Source organism: Sinocyclocheilus anshuiensis, unplaced genomic scaffold, assembly GCF_001515605.1.
Source record: "Sinocyclocheilus anshuiensis isolate Anshui unplaced genomic scaffold, SAMN03320099.WGS_v1.1 scaffold487, whole genome shotgun sequence".
Lineage (NCBI taxonomy): Eukaryota > Metazoa > Chordata > Actinopteri > Cypriniformes > Cyprinidae > Sinocyclocheilus > Sinocyclocheilus anshuiensis.
This window is the reverse complement of record NW_015548240.1, coordinates 2,543,722-2,565,377: the sequence shown is the minus strand read 5'-3', so window position 1 is coordinate 2,565,377 and position 21,656 is coordinate 2,543,722. Positions and strand designations below refer to the sequence as shown.

At 36.5% G+C, this 21,656-nt stretch overlaps 2 protein-coding genes across 4 annotated transcripts in view; one reads left to right on the top strand and one right to left on the bottom strand.

The window, feature by feature from the left end:
* Positions 1 to 1,548: 1,548 nt before the first annotated feature.
* On the bottom strand, positions 1,549 to 9,880 carry LOC107654925 (CD276 antigen). 2 transcript variants are annotated; one of them, XM_016442244.1, is made up of 4 exons: positions 9,706 to 9,880; positions 6,421 to 6,768; positions 4,798 to 5,073; positions 1,549 to 2,267 (listed from the first exon to the last, which is right to left on the bottom strand). In XM_016442244.1, the coding sequence occupies exons 1-4, from the start codon at positions 9,764 to 9,766 to the stop codon at positions 2,143 to 2,145; spliced, it is 810 nt and encodes a 269-aa protein (XP_016297730.1). In that variant the 5' UTR covers positions 9,767 to 9,880; the 3' UTR covers positions 1,549 to 2,142. The 2 variants fall into 2 exon arrangements, with proteins under 2 accessions (XP_016297730.1, XP_016297731.1); XM_016442245.1 differs by lacking the exon at positions 9,706 to 9,880 and adding an exon at positions 7,946 to 8,245.
* A 2,137-nt stretch (positions 9,881 to 12,017) lies between these two features.
* Positions 12,018 to 21,656, top strand: part of brf1a (BRF1 general transcription factor IIIB subunit a) — a 44,613-nt gene continuing 34,974 nt past the window's right edge. Inside the window, exons 1-4 of one of the 2 annotated variants that reach the window (XM_016442388.1) lie at positions 12,018 to 12,194; positions 14,856 to 15,064; positions 16,114 to 16,194; positions 18,720 to 18,893. In XM_016442388.1, the coding sequence (XP_016297874.1) occupies positions 14,887 to 15,064; positions 16,114 to 16,194; positions 18,720 to 18,893 (433 nt within the window). In that variant the 5' untranslated portion in view covers positions 12,018 to 12,194; positions 14,856 to 14,886. Of the gene's footprint in view, positions 12,232 to 14,855; positions 15,065 to 16,113; positions 16,195 to 18,719; positions 18,894 to 21,656 lie in introns of both variants that reach the window. The other variant, XM_016442387.1, reaches the window with a different exon arrangement.

Below are 21,656 nucleotides of genomic sequence, written 5' to 3'. Positions count from 1 at the left end.
TAAAATGGGAGGAAATGTGTTTACTGTTTGATTCTTTAAAAAACAACAACAAACAGTTCCTTGTTTTTTAACCAAGACAAAGACCGTCTTAAAGATGAAACCGAAGGCCATAGTCATTTAACACAAGCTTTATTTGATTAATAAACAACTATGTGAAATTATTGCTACAGTACATTGTATTAATGCATAATTAATGGGTAAGCTAACAGAAGGATGCTGGATTGTGATTTGTTCTAAATGTAGTGTGTGGGAAAAAATAGCCATCAACATCAGGTTACTCTGAATGATGTTTGAAGCAAGTCATGCAACTAGCTGGATTCAAAAAGTTTGTTTGTACAGATTTGTTGTGTAACCACCATCATTCAAGCTACAATGTGTCACTGATTTGACTGCAGAGATTACATTTAGCAAAAAAACAAAAAAACAAAAACAAAACATACAACACATTTTTTCCCAGGTCACTTAGTTTTTATGGCCTTTTTGTAAGAATGGACTGAATAAACAATTCATATTTGTGAAATGTATCACTACCACTGTGTGAACAGAGTTTCCACTGAACTGGATATTCAGGAGTTTCATGAAATTAAAGAAACTTTAATTTCTCTGATGCTCAAGGGTGACTGCACCTTTTCAATACCCAAGCTCACTGGGGCCTTTTTAGGATGTTATTGAATTTCCTACATGTCTCTGCAGGGTCTTCAAAGTTTATCAGTAGATCTCGGGTATTAGGATTCGCTCCTCAAATAACGTGCTTCAAGCTTGACCTCAATATAGTGTTAAATCAAACACTATGATGGTTATGATGTAGGACTGATACAGGCTTTGATGTACAGCTAACATCTAACAAATGTCTTTCATTTTCAGACGATGGAAACATGAGATGGAAGTACTGCAATCACTGTATTATTGCCTATACAGTGAAAGTCAGGGGTGTTCAGTGTTGTTTTGGATTTCATTAACTTTCAATGTGTGGACAAAACAGTTGAAAACTAAATATAATCTTTTGTGTTCCACAGAAGAAGGTACTGTATGTCATGCAGGTTTGGAATGACATGAAGATGCATAACTGATGACAGAATTTCAGTTTTTTAAAGTGAACTACCAGGATATAAATGTGATGATAATCTGATGCCCTCATGAAATTCTATTCCTATGTGTCTGTTTTTTGGAAGGGGTGTTAGTGAGGCCAGCAGGGAGTGCTCACGCTGTGGTCTGTGTGGGTCCTAATGTCCCAGTATAGTGACGAGGACACTATACTGTCAAAAAGCACCATCTTTCAGATGAGACGTTAAACCGAGGTCCTGACTCTCTGTGGTCATTAAAAATCCCATGGCACTTCTCATAAAGAGTAGGGGTGTAACCCCGGTGTCCTGGCCAAATTGCCCCCCTGGCCTTTGTCAATCATGGCCTCCTAATAATCCCCATCCACTTAATTGGCTCTCTCTCTTGCTCTCCACCTGTAGCTGGTGTGAGCCCACCTCACCCCACCCCACCCCACATATGATTGTAAAGCGCTTTGGGTGTACAGCAATACACAATAAAGCGCTATATAAATACATCATTCATTCATTCATTCATTCATTCACCTGATTGTCTCCATAGTTCTATTGCGGATTAAGATATCCATTACAAACTTAAACATGTAGATGTTCAGTGTATTACTTATGTCAAGGTATGTACAAGAAGTAATTTTACCTTGTACAGTACAGGATTATGTTCTGCAGTAGTTAAAATATTAAATATTTAATTGACAATTAAAAGTGTGAGAATAAACATCCATGGTGGTATTGTTATATTTAAAATAAATTCCATATAAAATATTATAAAAAAATTATAAAAATGTTTTAAAACTGCACAACGGTTAATAAATAAGCTGCAAAAAGATTGAGAAATTACTTTTTGCACACACCCATATGACTCCCACTTATGGTCTCTGACATCTGTTGACATCTGTGTAAATGATTTAGAAATCCATTCTTGCGTAAAATTAGCGCATTTTGCAATTATTTTCAGTTTACACAAGAACAGTTTAATGAACATGTGCTGTTTGCATTTCATGAATGCCAGTAATGTTTAGCACAAGTCGAAGCATGCATGCATTTGGGAACAGCTACATCACCATTCATTAACTCTCATGGTTCATCACAGGGAAGATCTCTGCTTGTTCTGCTTCTGCACTGCTAACCAAATGATGCCAATAACCAGAAGAATGCAAACCACTGAGAGGACAGCAAGTACTATGATCATATGGTCTGTGGTGTCCTCATCTGAAACAGAAAAAGATAATTTGGTTCAATATGTGGTATTTGTTTGATAGTGTCAAATCAACTGTTAAGTCCAGATCCAAATCTAAATCCAGTATTATAATCACAGCATATAAAAAGTTACAGTACTTGCACAAAATCATTCAAACTTATTACAAAAAAGTCTCAAGTTTTCAAACCCTGGATATATACTATATACTGGATATAGTATGTACAATCTCTCAGAGGAAAACTAACAATCATTATGCAGGCTAATATATTTTGAATAAACTGAATACTGCTTAACTATTAATATCACGGATCCTGTTGACATACTGGTGGGCTAGTCAGAATTTTTATCAGCTCAAACTGGCACATCCTTTGTGCTGTATAAATGTAAGAAGGTGTCTCCTCTCCACTGATGGACAATGTTTGCAGATAGTAATGAGGCTACAGAAGCTGCAATCATAATCTGCCAATAAAATTCCCCCAACTGCAAAAGAGCTGCCATGATTTCAATTAAGACACAATGCCATTTCTTGAAATATATTTATGTTTTAGGAAAAACCCAGGGCTGCTAATTATCTGTGTTTCCCAACCCTTTTCCTGGAGGCACACCACAATACTCTCTTCCTAATCAAATTTAATTTTATTTATTTCCTGACACATTAGTAGTGAGTCGAGACTACAATACTGCATCTGAATATGCCTACTTTACTACTATATAGCACGTGAAAAACAGTACTGTTTGTCTGAATACAGAGGATGACCTTCTAATTATGTGATGGTCACACTACGCTTTTTGTTCCACTGACTTTCATTCATACTAGTGTTGTCACGGTACCAAAATTTCAGTATTCGGTACCCGTGTTTTGGCGGGGTTCCCCTGGTAAAATTCGCATTCCAGGGGCTAAATATCACGTTAGTGGGGTCGTTTTTCAACCCGCGGACATGAAAAACAACCCGCGGCAACAGTGTTAAAGCAGCCCAATTCCGTGGGAAAACCGCGGACTTGGCAACACTGGAAGAGGATAGCTTTCGGACAGCGCATCAAGAACCGGGTTGACCGGGTACTCGGTACCACCGGTACTTAAGAAAACCTGGTACCGTAACGTTTTCATTTTTTTAGTACCGACTTGGTACCGAAATACCGGGTCTTTTGACAACACTAATTCATACATTATGCAAATGTTGGAGGTCAAGCTTAGTGAATTCACATCACATTAAGTCATGTGACCATGTTAAAGGAATGCAAACTTTAAATATGCAGGATTGCAGCTGTGCGGTAAAATCAAGTTTTTTAAAAAGATGCTGCAGAATGCCACTTCATATCATGAACGTTGCAGGGTCCGTAGAAATGTCACATGCTCACGTGTAGTGTGACCGCAGCATTACTCCGAGATTCTACAGTGTGCATCTGGAATCACTTCACAATCCAAAGAAGCTACGGGAGACAAGTTGTTAAGATCAGTGAAAGAAACTATTGTCTGCTCCGACCCAGATTCCACTCCACAATAGATGTTTGATCATGTTCATTTTCCAAAATGGCTTAATTATTATAGAGATGATGAAAGTCAACAGTTATGTTTTTTTCTAGATCATTTGGGATGACCACATCCTCAGCAAATGATGACCAATTGTAGAAGGGAAATGGGTGTGGGACACTAAGAACATCTCAGACAGTTAGGTGTCAGAACTTAATTAACATAAAGAGCACAGCTGTTATGACAGGAGCAACTTAATTTACATTAAGGGTATAGTAGACTGTAACTGTAAAGGTTTGAGCTTAGGATGTTCAGGGTTCACATGGTGGATGCCGTAGTTAAACCACCTACGAGGGGTTAGATCAAATGGAAATGATAGTTCAAGCCCATAGCCCACAGAGGCTAACCTTAAACATAACCATTAACCATTAATTATTGGTTAATAGGAGTGCTGATACAGGAACATCTCATACTTGGATAAATAACAGTGAGTTTAATTCAGACAAACCATCTAAAAACACAGAGTCATTCTCAGTTTAACAGCTTTAAATTGCTAGTAATTACCTTCTGGTTTTGAAAAGGGTGCAGCCAAAATTACTAACAATATAATGAACAGTGTCAGTTTCAGTGCTGCAGAGGAAAGATGAAACTGCACCACGAAATAACACCCCAAACTTGTGTTACCAACACCCAAGCCTCTTTAAATACTTCAAAACTTAGATGAATTTAATTTGCCTTTGATTTCTTCTACATTATGAAAAAGTGTACAAATATGTGCTTCCACCTCGGTCACTCACATCAGTGTTTCATAACAGGAAAAAAATCATGTCTATCTATCAACTGAATCATTGTCTTATCTTTCCATAATTATTTGTGGTTAGACAGGTCTAAAATCTCGCCTAAAGCAGACAAAGGAGTTCTTTGTTATATTGCAAAAAAAAAAAACTTATGGCAACAAATCACTTGCAACAAGTCATACATGCCTTAATTGCATAAAGTAATGAATGACATGCCTCTAACTGCCAGTTTCTCACACACACCATTTGCACACAGTAAATAAAGGTATTTACCATAGCTGAAAACCACTGGTCTCTGCAGGTTCTGGTTCAGGAGGTGGTTCTTTAGTGTAAATGTGATATTAATCACTGGCTTCTGGGCCTCACAGATGCTCTTTATGAAATAAAGTCCATCTTCTGTCTGGCCGTGGATCTCCAGGTGATAACTGAGGTTCTGGTCATGTTCCCCCAGCCAGATCACCTCAGGTTTGGGAAAACCTTCGGTCTCAAACTGCACTTTCAAAGCAGAGGAGTTTACATGGATGCTTAACCTGGGCTCAGAGTAAAGAGCTGAGAAAGACAAACATAATCAGCTGTGCAGTGTTAAAATGTACATCTTAAAGGGGTCATCGGACGCCCATTTTCCACAAGTTGATTCTTTAGGGTCTTAATGAAACGTCTATAACATACTTTGGTTAAAATTTCTCAATGGTAGTGTAAACTACCATCTTTTTACCCTGTCAAAATCAGCTCTGTTTTCAGCACGCCGTTCTAGTCCGTGTTGCTTTAAATGCTAATGAGCTCTTCTGACCCCGCCCCTCTCTTCCGTGGTGTGACGATTAGACTGTAAACTTCAACCGCGAAACTTGCTAACTAGCACATATTAGGAAAGGCGATTTGCAAAGATTCATAAAAACCCTTATACTCACTTCTTCTGTCGATGAAGCTGGATCATGAATGATTCGTGTGAACTTAAAACGCATTTAGGCAGATCGGGGATCAGCGCATTCTTTTCAAAAACGAAAGTAACGTTAATTCTCTGTGTCTTCAGATGTCGGGAGTAAATGACGACTGCTATGTTCATTATTACATCCAACAACAAAACACCTCAATCGCTTAATCGGAGACATTCTTGTCTTCCCCTGCACCGGAGTCGACACAATGGCGGACAGCTCTCCGCTCACTCAGGGCGGGTCTTAAGGTAAGACGGACTTGTCAATCAACTATCGTGGGAGCGGCCTGTGCATAACTACGTCATTCTGACAGGAACCTCAGAACAGCTTGATTTGAGAAAGGGGAATTTTAAAATAGGGATTTCAAAAAAAAACACTGGGTGGATTTTTATCATTATAGGATGGATGTGTACACACACTTCCAACACACATTTATGTTCAAACAACAACAAAAGTGAATTTTGCATCCGATGACCCCTTTAAATAAAAAAAAAATTACATCTAAAGTGCATATCAATTGATCTTATCAATAAAGTAAAGTCTAGATGATCGTATGTTTTACAGTAAAGCCTAACTAGAACACTTTATGTTCACAGGAAATCAAAATTTAAAATGTATTTTTATATTTCACGGTTTTTCGTGACCGTGAGAAAGCTGAAATATGATACATCCACAGCAAAACCACAGTTGGCATATTTTGCAAATTTGTCAGGACACTTAATCCTCAAATAAAGATAAACTTAAAGATAAAGTGAAAAAGGAAGATGAATGGCTATTTGTTTACAATTACCTTTATCTGTATCAAAATGCACTGCGTGTTTCTGATTCAACAAAAAGTACTGACTTGAACTAGCTGCTGTATGTTTCGTACGTTTAATTTTTGTGACTGAAAATGAAGCTGGGAGCTCCTGGAAAGTGGAAACATTGTACATCATATTCTCTCCAGTGTTCATCATATGCTTACCTCCATAGGTCACTTGCATCAAGGCTCTTCCTGTTCCCTTTGTATTGCTCACTATGCACAGGTACCAACCTGCATCTTTCGGTCTAACTGCTGTAATTCTTAGAGAGGCATTTCCTTTATGAAGCTCTGAAACATACAATGAGGTCCGATTGTGGTATTTTAGACTCTGTCGGTCCAATTGGTCCTGTTGATAATAGAAACTGTGGACAACCCGTGCATCCTCCTGTCGTTGCCAGGTAACAACCAAGTTGGAGAGGTCAGGATCAGGTGTGAACTCACAGCCAAGTACAGCTGGACGACCTCGGATTGCCAGCAGATGTTTATTAGGGACAGTCACCTCAAATGAGGCTGGAAAGAGACAGTGAGAACAATTTAGAGTTGCTTGAAGAAACACCCCTGGGCACATTTCTAAGGGGTCATATCGTAAGAAATCGTATTTTCCTTCATATTTTGATGTAAAAATATGAAAACATAAACTTTGGACAGCAATAGACAGCAATGGTACAGCAAAAATGTTCACAGTCTCAAGCTCTTCACTGGCAAATATCCTGAGGTGTGACGTGAAAAAAAAAAAAAAAGCTTAATCTGAAGCTTGTAAGAGCCCTAAATATAACTGGCCACAGTAGGACTGTAATCAAGAGATAAAACCTGTTTAATGAACCACAGAAGAATCTTTTACTCCCTTCTACACTAAAACTATATAAAAGACTAAAACCCTAATAGTAGCAAAATAGACTATAAGTATACTTACATATAGCAATTCAGTCAATATTTGCCATTCTATAAAGTGCAGTCTTTCTTTACATTCTTTTTTGCCCTGTAATTTTTAGGGCAGGGACTGAACACATATCAGAAAGCCAAACCCAGTAGAGTGGAAAAAAAAACACCTCCAATGTGTATAAACACCAACACTGAACAGCAATGGTACCATAAAAATCTGCACAATCACAAGCCCTTCACTACCAAACAATCCTGAGCTGAGCTGTGATGTGAAAGCAAACTAACAAAAACAAAACACTTTTAAGAGCCCTAAAAGTAACTGATCACTGGTAAAACATCTATAATATTCTGAAATATTTCATCTTTAAATGTTGCTAGAAAAAAATATTTAAGAACATGTAGAACATCAGGACAGCTAGACCAACCACGTTCATCTCTGTCTTAACTCCAATTCAGCTCTGCCTAAATATTTTACTTGATTAGAGCCAGGAGAGGAAAGACATCATTTAATCAAGTAAACATTTTAAGATTCAGTTCAGTTCAGTTCACTTTTATCTCCCAAGACTAACAGTTTAAAAAAATTACCTTAGTTAAATAAAGGTCACATTAAAACTGTATTAGAAACGTGTTACCATCCCTTCATCATTGTGCCAGACCCAGACATTAAATCTTTTACTAAAAATGTGAATAAAAAAGTTAGAGTAGCCTTGATTTCCAATGCATGCATAGCCTATCAGTATGACACAACGACACTGTTGTATATTATAACGCCTTCCGATTTCTTTTCATTTAATGTAAGTCTTACCCAAAAGAACATCGACGACCACGACGCACAAAATGAGCCAAAACATTGTCGCTTGGAGATCAGGAACATGGTTTAAATAACGAAGCAGTTCAGTGCAGCGTTGATGATCACATGTCAGTCAGAAATGAAACTTATTCATAATATTCTTCAATTTTATTCATTACGATTTACGTGATCTGTAATAAAGCCATGGTCAGACGCTAAAGTAACGTACACGTACAGTATCTGTGTGCTCCGCAAGTAGACTAAAGAAGAACTGTACTTGTCTTGAGCGTCCCGCCGTTTCCATTCCTCTCAAGTTAGGACAACTCACACCTACAAGATACGTTGCTCCACCTAAGAGCAGTTAGTACTAGATCTTTTGAAGATTATGAATGCTTTTGTGTTGTCAGTCACTATTTACAAGGGCAAGGCTAAAACAGCAGTATTAACAGGAATTTAGTCTTAAACGTAAGTCTTAAGCTTAATTAAGTTTAAATACATTTTTATGCGAATGATGGAGAGACTTAACTGACATTTATTAGCAAAATTAGAGACTTCAGACTCCAACAATTCAGAGATTAAAGAAATCTCTAAAACACAGTAATATGCAAACTTGCACATTTGCCTTGATTAACATGTATTCATTTAGTAGACACTTTTATCCAAGGCTAGGCTATATAGCCTATACACACACATCAATCGAGGTATTAATTTTTGTAGTATTAATGTAGTATTAATTTAAATAGTATTACTTTTTAAACTTGTTTGTTTTTCTCTGTACGTGATGGGTATTTTTGTAGCAAGCGTTTACAGTGTGATCAGAGCGTTTTCGACCATGTCATCACACAGGGAAAACCAGCCATGAGTTATTGAAACTTTTGTGTTGCAGGCTATACTTTTATATTTAGCCGACTTAGTTTTTGAGTAACAGTTGGTTTAAGAAGAACACTGGCGTTTATTATATGGTGTCATTGTTTTATATAGTATATTATGGACGCGAGCAGCTGTTGTACAGTAATGAATGCATCTGTAGGCTATATCTAAAAAAAAATTATTTATAAGTGTCATGGCTACGATTTTTGTTCATGTAAGCTTCTGAACTTTAATAGTAAACAGACTCGTGATTTTATGACATCAATTATTGCTTTATTTATTAACATAATGATGTTATGTTAACGACATGCTATTTGTGTATTTACTTTCATTTTGTTACAAGTAGGCCAACAGCGCCCCCTAAATAAATGAAAGACCTTACAGGCATTAGGACCTAGAACAAGGAGGCTGTTGCTGACTGCAGACAAGAACTGAAAGGCTTTTTACATGCTCTCAGGATCCGACAGGTGAAGTCTGCGCTTAGTTATCTTGGTTATCTTACAGCTGTTCAAATTACTACTGCTTTTGTATATAAATAATTAACCAGTGGACATTTGCACCGATCAGTATGGTTATTCAACAGATTTTGTGAGTGACAGTCAATGACTATCAGAAACAGTTTGGTTAACAGCATTCTTTAAATTATTTTTATTTATTTTTAGAAATGGAACTGGTTCTCGGTTCCAAATCCTACATTAATCACTGGGATTACTTTTCAAATAACAAAAAAAAAAAAAGAGACTTTTAGCTGCCATTTCTGTAAACTAAACAGGTATGATCAATAAAAATACCAAACATATTTATTTTATAGATTATATTTGGTGACTGAAAACGAAGCTGGGAATTCCTGGGCACATTGTATACTACAACATATTGTCTCCAGTGTTTGTCATATGCATGCATACCTTCATAGGTCACTTCCATCAAGGCTCTTCCTGTTCCCTTTGCGTTGCTCACTATGCACATGTACCAGCCTGCATCCTTGGGTCTAACTGCTGCAATTCTTAGAGAGGCATATCCTTTATGAAGCTCTGAAACATACAATAAGGTCCGATTGTGGTATTTTAGACTCTGTCGGTCCAATTGGTCCTGTTGATAATAGAAACTGTTGGAGTTGTTGGAGAGGTCAGGATCAGGTGTGAACTCACAGCCAAGTACAGCTGGACGACCTCGGATTGCCAGCAGATGTTTATTAGGGACAGTCACCTCAAATGAGGTTGGAAAGAGACAGTGAGAACAATTTAGAGTTGCTTGAAGAAACACCCCTGGGCACTCCAAAAATGTACACTTCTAAGGTGTCATCATATCATAAGAAATTTTTGTTTTCTTCATACTTTGGTCTACCATTAAAACACCAACACTGAACAGCAATGGTACCACAAAAATCTGCACAATCACAAGCCCTTCACTACCAAACAATCCTGAGCTGATGTAAAAGCAAAAACATAAACAAAACACTTTTAAGAGCCCTAAAAGTAACCGTTCACTGGTAAAACATTATAATATTATGAAATAGTATTTCATCTTTAAATATTGCTTGAAAAATATTTTAGAAAGATGTTTTTTTTGTAGCTAAATGTCATAATTTCGAATCATGACATCTCTCAGCAGTGTTGTATCAACAATGACTCCGCAACCATTGGCATGCATTTGAGGTGCTTTCCTGATAATATTGTTTAAAATGCATATTTTATTTCATTTTATAGTACGACCGTAAGTTGTAAAGGAAAAAAAACTGAATTAAAGTTCAAGAGATCAAGACAGTCTAGTATAACAAACCTTCAAAATGTAAAAGTATGACACTGTATATCGGTTGTATCGAATCAGAGGTGTTTATTATAATGCTTTGTGATTTCTTTGCATTAAATCTTACATTCAATCTTTAACTAAAAATGTATATTATTATGTTAAAACTATGAAAACAAAAAGAAAACAGGAAATATCCCAGTATTCATTGAATAAATCTGATTTCTCACTTTTTTACATTTCTTTAATTATGTTTAAAATTAAAAATATCCCACGGTTGTGGTGCATTTCCAACATAAAAAAGCCTCTGTGTCTCTAAATGTTTTGTTTTTTTTTACAAGTTAGTGTAACCTACTTGATTTCCAACGTATGCATACAAGTATGACACAATGACACTGTTGTATATTATAACGCCATTCAATTTCTTTTCATTAAATGTAAGTCTTACCCACAAGAACATCCAAAATGCACAAAAGGAGCCAAAGCATTGTCGCTTGGAGTTCAGGAACATGGTTTAAATAACGAAGCAGTTCAGTGCAGCGTTGATGATCACATGTCAGTCAGAAATAAAACTTATTCATCAATCTTCCTCAATCTTATTCTTCATGATTTACGTGATCTGTAATAAAGCCATGGTCAGAAGCTAAAGTACACGTACAGTTTCTGTGTAGCTTTTCTGTATAGGTTCTATAGCTTTTGTGAGCGCTCTGTTAACTTGTCATATTTGCTACTCAACTTCAGCACATGCATGGACTAATTGTATGTATGTGTAACAGCTCAAGCTAATTCTATTTTCTAATAGATTTTCTAAATGTTTAATTGTGTTTTAAGAGTTTTGTTCCCCAGCATACAAATAAGTGACTAAAAAACAGCAATGTTGAATAGGAGTTGAATAATTATGATATAGCTGTATTATTAAAGAATCTCATAACTCAAAAATATTCCGTTATATATTGACATTATCTCTTTGAATATGCCAGTAAAGTGTTATGCAAATTTTTTTGTTATAAAGTCCTGGATCTTCAGAAAAGCTTGTATTTGTAAACTACTGCAGTCTCTGGGGGTTGAATAATTTTGATAACAACTACATACAATCCATCCGATTCCATAGCCTACTATATAGTCCTAATTATTACATTTTAATGTTGAACTATGCACATGATGGATCTTCTTGCTGAATTGTATTGAGCACAAAGTTGCTAGCTACGTCTACATGTTACGTCAGTGTGACCACTGACCAGTGCGTTTCCGAACATGTCATCACACAGGGAAAACTAGCAATGAATTACTACTCTTTTGTATATTTTGCGTCGTATACTTTTATATTTACATATTTCTGCGTTACAACTGGTTTAAAAAGAACGGTAGCGTTTATAATATGGTGTCATTGTCTCTTACTGTATATTATAATGGCGGCGAGCAATATTGTTACCCCCCTCCGCACTCACATTGGTATGAGCCGTATCGAACGCTGATGGAAACATGTGGCTGTGTTATTACCGGCTTGTCATGTAGAGAAATATATCACGGCTTTTGATTAATAAATCAGTGATACAGTCAGCAAAACGAATGAGAAGCGAGAATACACAGTTGTTACCTCGACAGACAGGAACTGAAAGGCCTTTTACGGGCTCTCTGGATCAGACAGGTGAAGCCTGCGCTTGGTTATCTTCCAACTGTTCGAGGTAGGCTACTTTTTAACCTTAATGATTAAACTAGTCGACATCTGCACAGATCGGTACAGTTATTCAACAGATTTTGGGGAATTCAGATTTGCTTGTCAAGTAGACGATTGCCACGTTGATGATTGCATGACAGTGATTACTTTGACTCTCAAGGATGGTGTTTAGAGGTTCTGATATGTCTGATTTTGGGTCCTGTGCGTTTAAATCGGTACCGAGTGTGTCAGAATGCAACGTGGGCTTGTTAGAGGCGTAGTTCGCTTTGTGTCCTCATAGCGGCGTTGCTTTGCCGCTTTTACCAGCAGCTACATATACAATGACGCATCTTCCTCCTAGGGGTGTGCGATATATATCGTCTGAGATAATATCGTAATTGTTCAGTTTAAACTTACTGGAAAAGATTAATTTCTATCAGTATGAGCTGACCACCACACAGAATATGAAGAATATTAAAAACATTAGGAGTCAGCTGTCTTCGGCAGTCCTTAAGATACCAGCACAATAACACACTCAGCAAAATATCGTCTAGTTATCGTTATCGATAAAATCCCAGAAAATATCGAGATATAATTTTTTGTCAATATCGCACACCCCTATAATGCTTCACTGTGGTAGAGATGTATTCATTTTTGTATTTCTCACCAGATCTTCAAAGACACCGCTCTGGTGCATATCCCTTTCTATCACGATTCATCACTCCACACAACTTTGCTGAATCACTCAGAATCAAACTTCGCATATTCTGCCAAAAACGTCATTCTGTCGTTGATGTTTTTCTGAGACAGCAATGGCTTTTAAAGGAGTGCATTTGCTTAATTCTTAAAACTAAGCGTGTAGCCGTTTTGGGCTTGGCCCTTTTTCCCCCCAGGACTGTGTGTGTGAAGTATGTTTAGCTTGTAGTAAATTGGCAACATGCCTTTTATTCTACACATTAATAAAGTGAGATGTTCAGACATTTAAAATAATGGTAACACTTTACAATAAGGTTTGATTTGTTAACTTTAAATAATGCAGTATGTTAATATGTACTAACTATGAGCAATGTATTTTTACAGAATTGATTAACTATTGTTATTTTTAAGAGAACAGTTCATTGTTTGTTCATGGTAGTTCACAGTGCATTTACTAATGTTAACAAAAAGTTTGTTAAGTAGTAAATGTAGAAATTAACATTACTAAATGCTGCAGAGGTATTGTTCATTGTTGGTTCATGTTAACTAATGTAGTCAACTAATATTAAGAAAAGAAACCGTATTGTGAAGTGTTACCAAATTGATAATAAAAAAAGTGATTTGGTGTTTATTTTTGTTTAAAGGGATAGTTCACCCAAAAATGAAAATTCTGTCATTAATTACTTATTACTAGTGATGGGAAGTTCGGATCATTTTACCGACTCGGACCTTTGAGTCTCGTTCAGCAAAATTAACGAATCTTTTTTCGAGTCATTTCGTTGTTTTCGTTCATTTTAGCAAAATATAATTAAAATGTTACGTGTTACTTCCCTAACACGTCTACTACTTACGCAAATGTTGATCACACTAAAAACAATACAAAACTTCTATAAGAAACAGAAAAGATGAATTCATTGTTTACCTGGGTCTTCAGTCTATGATTAGCTCACCTCACCTCTTATCTGACAAGTCTTCGGGTTTGAGTCGTTCGTTCATCACTTGACAGCCCCATAAACTTTAACCAATGCAGTCTGAGCCGGAAAGAGAATTGATTAGCTCATCTCTCGAGTCTTTCGAATCATTCGTTCTTTTGTCACGTGACGTGACAGCATTGGATAGAGAAATTAGTTAATTTACAAGCTTCCTTACAAACGGGTGCATAGTTATTATTATCATCATTATTATAATTATTACTTAATCTTACAGTTACGTGATGCGTTTCTGGTATGCTGTTCTGTGTCAGCTGCGTCACGCCGGATCTGTTTCCTACGTTGTTGTGATTTGATCTGAACGCAAACATCCGTGTGACGCAGCTGACACAGAACAGCATACGCTGTTTACGTCCAGCAGATACTCTCCAAAATGGTGCTACAGATTCCATCAAAAATATCTTAATTTGTGTTCTGAAGATGAACGAAGGTCTTATGGGTTTGAAACGACATGAGGGTGAGTATTAATGACAGAATTTTTATTTTTGGGTGAACTAACCCTTTAAAGCTAGTACTGTCAAACAGAATAAAATAACTGTTGTTAAAGGCGTAGTTCACCCAAAAATGAAAATTTGCTGGAAATGTACTCACCCTCGGGCCATCCAAGATGTGGATGAGTTTGAAGAAATTTTGAACAGATTTGGAAAAATTTTGAATTACATCACTTTCTCACCAGTGGATCCTCTGCAGTGAATGGGTGCCATAAGAATGAAATTCCAAACAGCTGATAAACACATCACAATACACATGACTCTAGTCCATCACGTAAAGTCTTGTAAAGCGAAAAACTGCATGTTTGTAATAAACAAATACATTATTAAGATGTTTTTAACTTCAAATCACTGCTTCCGAGTCCTCTATCCATAATAGTGCTTTCTCAGTTTGCCATTGATGCCGTTCACCTTAGATGTAGCTCTACCTAGGATTCATTCTGTGTTCTCTCATGTGTTTTTACATGCATGTAAAGATCATTCCCAGTGTGCTGATTGGTGGTGACCATGAGGAAGTGTAAGAACTGTGGGGGGACGGACATTGATGTGGACCAGGCCCGGGGTGATGCTGTGTGCATGGGCTGCGGCTCTGTGCTGGAGGACAACATCATCGTTTCTGAGGTAACCTTCGTGGAGAACAGTGGAGGAGGATCGTCCGCCGTTGGCCAGTTTGTTGCTGGTGACTGTGAGTGATGGTTCATCTACTCCAAACAAGGCCAATTTTGCAGTGAATTTAATTTGTTTTAATATATAAATAAAGGAATAATCAATGTGAGAAACTGAATATGTGTTCTATGTACATAGAATGAGGGGCAGACCAAATAAAAGCTATATGGTTACGTCTTGTATTATTATTTGTCTGTCTGTTGTCTCAGTCTCTTTAACATAAGGAATTACACAGGAAAGTGTTTGCAGAGTTATTGTCTGAAATGTTCAAATGGAGGCCTCAGTTAGAAAGGGTTGCTGTTAGGAACCTTGACTGCAAACTGTTCTCTTAAGTTGTAAATGATCTCCTAAATTATCTGTAATAGTCGACTATCAGCCTGTGAGATATTTTATGCTATTGCAATCTGCTTATACTTTTATGAAACGTTCAAGAAACTTCTAGTCTTGGACAAAATTTCTACATTTGAATAATCTTTTCTAAATTTAATAACCTTCCTAGAGTTTTGATAATTCTGTACATAGCATATTTTTTTAATTACCTGCTGTGATAAATCAAATGGAGGAAAATGGTTTATAATCGAATTAATAAAATTGAAAAATACATACAGATATTTCCTCTAAAACCAAACATTTAAATGGGATAAGGGTTTTTGTGTTGTACGGCAGTACCATCTTCAAACAGCAGGTGGCTGTCAAGTTTTTTTAAATAATGTCCTGCAATGAAGACTTTGATAGTAAAAGTTTACTTTCAACAGCTCGTCTACATTTGGCTAATATTAGATTTAAATATGGGTGTTGTTTTTACCTTTCTTCTAAGATTATTCTTTAGAAGTATTGGGTAAGCTGAAGAGTACTAGACAAGGCAGGTTTATTTGCACAATGGTAATGCAAAGTGTATTTAATAACATAAAAATATTAAAAACAAAGAAAAACTTAATTTAAAAATACATTATGACAAATAAAAAAGGAAACGAAAGAATAAGTATACAGCTTGGTTATGAAATGTGTGTGTTCCTGTCCTCATAATATTAGTATTACTAATATATTTTATTTTTTGCTTTGTTGTAGCATCTGGAAATGTGCCATCATTGGGAGGAAACTTCCACACTGGGGTTGGGAGGGAGTCCAGAGCTGCCACTCTGCAGAATGGTGAGCGTTCATGTACAGTATATGCCATTCATCTAGCCCTTGTTTACCCTTCGTGACAGTCCGAAAGTATAGACACTACTATTCAAAAGTTTGGAAAGGTTTTTTTTTTTTTTTGCAAGTTTCCCATGCAGACCAAAGCAACATTTATTTGATTAGACATAAAATAATAACAATTTAAAATATCTGTTTTCCATTTTAATGTATTTTATTTATTTATGTGATGACAAAGCCGAATTTTCAGCTGCCATTACTCCAGTCTTCAGTGTCAAATGATCCCTCAGAAATCATTTTAATATGCTGATTTGGTGCTCAAAAAACATGTCTTCTTATCAATGTTAAAAACAACTGCTTGAAGTTTTTGTGCAAGACATGAAAAATGTTTTAGGATTCTTTAATTAATAGAAAGTTCAACTGTAGTGTTTATTTAAAATATAAATAATTTGTTAAACATTATAAATGACTTTACGGCCACTTTTTTCTGCATTTTAATCTGTCCATGCTGAATAAAATATTAATGTCTTTCTGAAAAAAAAATTATAATTCTTTCATTAGCCTACTAAAAGGGCCTGATTAAATAATAATTGTGTTGTGAGGATTTGCAGCGCGTGTGTTGTCAAACTGATGAAGATGTTTTCTTAATTTGCTGGTGTTTTTTCAATTTGCATGTGTTTTCTTAAGTTGCAGCGCGTTGAGCTCTCTCGGCCACCGTACTATACCCTTTACATGACTTTCATTAATTTCTCATAGAGTTTGTAATCTAAATATTTGAAGCGCTTTGTCTCGATTCCTTCATACAGAGCTATAGATGTTAATTTATTCTTTGACTTATATCAGTATCATTGTAAAGTCTATGTTGTCTTTATTTAAAGGTATAAACTGTTTTTTTTTTTTGTAATATGTAGTTCCTAAGTTTGCCAAAGCATTTCAAAACTGATTTCCTGTGATTATGAGACATTACTATGTGTCACTGACAATTTACAACTTGTACAGTATTGTGTGTTTTAGATATGTCCGTATAATGTTCCATTCCATTGAACAACACGATTGGATTGAGCAAGATGTTTAAGTATATGCGTTCTTTGTTTTTAAGAAAGGGGGATTCTTTGGAAACTGTAGGCTTGTGTAATGTGGTTTCAAGTTAAGTGTGTGAGGTTCATTTCAGCCAGATGGTAATGGTTGTTTTTCAAAGAAGCTTACTAAGCCTGAGAAGTCAGAAGGTGTGCGTTTATGTGCTTTTGTGTATTAACCGATGAATCAGTTTGGTCAGACAACCGTATGGTCTGTGTGTGTGCTGGGAGGGAATTGCAGAGGCCACTTTATTTGTGTCTGTGTGTGGGAATGTACACGTGCGATTAATGGCCTCATGTCTGCATCGAGATTTATACTATCTGTGTGTGGTGAGAGAACAAAAGATCTCTGTGAGATCTTCAGTCTGTATAAACAGACCTGCTTTCAGATTGAAGATGCTCTCCTCCCACTCTAAAAGACTCATAACTCTTCTCAAACAGCACATCCACAGCAGGTGCTCATACAGAATCGAAATAAACCTATATTTTGTATTAACTTTGTCGAAGTTACAAAGTACACATAATTGCTGTAAGTATTTTGATTATGGTTAAACTATTAGTTTTTGGTGTTAACTTTAAAAATAGTAGAGGCACTTTAAAAACATTACTTGTAGTCCACTGCAGCTGGAATAGGAAAATAACACACAAAAATTACTTCACCATATTTATACTAGATTTCACCTCGTCTGCTTTCTAAATGTGTGTTAAAATCTTATTGTGAAAGAAGTATCCATGCAGGTTTAATTTTTTATAAATATTTTTTTTATACCTTGTCATAACTGGGCCTTTCGGTTCAAACCATAGACCTCTCTCTGGTGATGTATGGAGGATGTCTCAGGTAATTGATTTTGCCTAAAGCAAAGCACTACAAGCAAGACTGTTCCCCGCCCCCATACACTGCTAAATTTTTTTTGATTGAATGATAGATATCTTTTAGACTAGTGGAAAAAAAACATCCAAAATAGATATTTAAACGTTTATCACATTTTACGTATCTAAAATGTATTGGTTTCTCCTGCACTGAGACAGAATTTTCCTCTTTAGTAACACCAGTTTTATTAATTTCCATATCCTTAAGGGTTTACAGAGGGTTTGTTCATATGTCATTCTCCTGATTTATACATATATAACATATGTAACATACATAACATAGATATAACATTTTATTCCTTAAACATAGTGAAAACGTATTTCCCCACCTTATAGTTTTTTCTGCTAATCTGTTACACTTGAATATACATACTTCGAAATATGGAAGAAAAGATCTGTAGCTACTTCGGTTTCATGTTCGCTTAGGAAAAACTGGTAACCCAAAGATTCTTTGTTCAATCCCCAGAAGGCCAAACCAGGGGCTTTTACTATTGTGTGTTTCCTCTATTAACTTCTAAAGTAACTAAACCTGCTGTAAATATGCTGTCAAAATACCTGACTGTGATCGTTTGATTGTGTTTCATTCAGCTAAGCGACAGATAAATCATCTTGGTCATCAGCTTCAAATGAATCAGCACGGTCTGGACACTGCCTTCAACTTTTACAAGATGGCCCTCTGCAAGCATCTGACCAGAGGGCGCAAATCATCCCATGTCATCGCCGCCTGTCTCTACCTCGTCTGCCGAACGGAGGGAACACCTCGTATCCTTTTGGCCATGAGGTGATGGAAGCTTTTAGAGAGAAAGGAAAGTGTCTGCTATTGAGGGTGAATGGTGGTATATATGATTAAATATTCAAATAATGTGATGCATCAGAGTTTGTGTCAGTCTGATTTTGCTCTAGGTCAGGGTGCAAGTTTATGATGGGAAGGTGTTTGCTACAGTTTAGAGCTGTTCCCAATCCCACCATAATGTTACAAGTCACAGGCTACGTAAACACAACTTTATTTTGACGTTTCCACAACCTGTTATCCTTCTGTCAATCTTTGAGCATTTGGCCAGTGGGATTTAAGATGGCACTCCTATGTTTTGTCTGGTAGTTTCTAAGACATTATGGCTAAGTTCACAAAAACATACTAAAGTGGGCCATTTCAATTGGAATCAATGAGGTTAGGAATTTTGTGTGAGGTAAAGGTTTTCTCCAAACAGATATTACAACGTGTTCAAATTGGCCATTCAGTTTCGCTGTATTGACCAACAGAAAGCTGCTTGGTTTGAAAGTGTCTTCTGTGCGAGATGTGCTGCATATATTGCTACAAAATTGCCTGTAGACAAAGGACCATTTGTCCTTTTTTAAATTCTTTTTTTTAACATTGTTTATTGGGTTTTTCGAAGTTAAACACAACATACAAGATACAGAATCTAAATATATAATTCCCATATACACTGCCCTATAACATACCCCAGACCTCCAACCCATAGTGCCACAAATAAACCGTAAATAAAATGAATCAGGAAAACAGAGAAAATTAGATGATATCTAGTCATTCTGTCCTGTTATGCCCAAATAAGAAAGGAAACTACCCTAGTATTTGACAAACAAATCTTGTCGTCTTTTCAAGCGAAATGCAATTTTTCCCAAAGGTATATCAGATGATACTTCTTTAATCCACATAGAGGTAGAAGGTGGTTTAGAATCCTTCCATTTTAAAGTTATACATTTTATGGCCACTAGGAGGGCTAGCCTAACAAATCTCAATTTAACCCTTTGTTGATCGAGTAGTGTGGTGGTCCTTTTTTAAATTCATACATTTTTGTAGAAATTTCGCTGATGTGACCTCACCTTAACATGCTACTTTTACTATCCCTAAAGTTGTAATATGTGTACTGTGCACTGTATACAGATACCCAGACAACCTAGTACATTTGGTAATTGCTTAGGTAACAACAAAGCACACTGCATAAAATACTGTATCCCACAATGCAAGGTGCTTGTCTTGACCACCTATTCCCAGTATGATAAACGAAATGGAGGTAGATACTGCTGTTTTTATTTTAGTGGACTACAAAAAATAACATTTTTGCTTTCACAATGATAGTAATGTGATAACAGTGTAGTATACTACTTTTTGAAACATTTGTAAGTGTATAATGCTTAATCTTATGCATACTATTTGTAGTAGTAGTCAGTATACACAGTGTATACTGTTTAGTATTTAGTAAGGAGTATTCCAGTATTGCTCTGCATAGTTTGTACACTATACTCTTCATTTATCATCTTTCTTAGTGGAGTTCACAGCTCCTAATTTACATAATTGTGATGTATATATCTGCAAATGTATATAAGGAGAGACTGCAGAAGAATGGAATAAGAAGAAATAAAGTGACTCCGATTGCATTTCACAGAAAGAAAACGAAGCGGGACGGAAGAAGGGAGGTTGAGCAAGAGGGGTCCACCGTGGGAGCTGATAGTCAATGGTGTTAGTCAGTCGTCTTGATTTGGTCTCCTCACATACATCTGTCTGCATTCCACACCGCACACAAACTCTCACAGCGTCTGATGCTTAGTCATATAGCCTTGGTTCCCCTGTGTGTGAACACTCATGATTATTTTTGTAATAATCATCCTACACTCTCACTCTGACTCACTGAGTCGGAGTCTAACACAGGTTGTTATCTTTAGTGTGTTATGTGTATAAAATAATCAGTTTCCTGTTTAGCCTACGCTGCATCAAGACCTCATCTGGTGTCCGAGACGGGATCTCGCTTGTATTAGAGTTGGCTTTTTCAGGGTGTTTATGTGCGTTCAAAGTGAGGCAGGAAATAAGGCAGGATGTGTCTCTCAGGAGACTGCATTAGGACTGCATTACACACAAAAAAACTTGACTGGAACACCCTGCTTTAGTTTATTATAGTTTGAGTTGTTTTTAATAATCTTGTAGGGGTCGGAGACAGCCTGGCAGTAAGTGCACATCCTCCAGCAATTTGCCTCATGCTGCGCAAGTTCAAATCTGGATCATGATCATTTCCGGTCAATAAAAATGAGCAAATAGATCTAAATAAAAGCTTTATGGATTCATTTTACTTTTAATGTAAAGTGGGAATGAATGTGTTGTCTTTCTAGTGGTAACCTACTCAAAACGTTCAGTCCACCAGCATGAGGTGCAATCAATAACGTTGACATGTTTACGGATGGATGGATGTTTAATTTGCCCAGTTTATTCTGTTATATAAACTCTACATGTGAAAACACTTGAGTATGAGGTGATTTTATTCAGCTTTCATATGCCTTCTACAGTCTAAAAATGGCACTCACATATGTGTGCATTTGGTTTTTCAGGGACGATGCTGCTAGCTTTCACTTGTCCAAAAATGCATAAATAGAGGCAACAGAAGCTGACAGTGTGTATCTTTCTGTCTCTCTGAGATTACGTAACGTACGTGTTCAGTCAGATGTCTGGTAGGGTTACATAAGAACTAATGAGAGAGCTTTCACTTTCTGCCCAGGAGGATGAGGTGTGTGTGT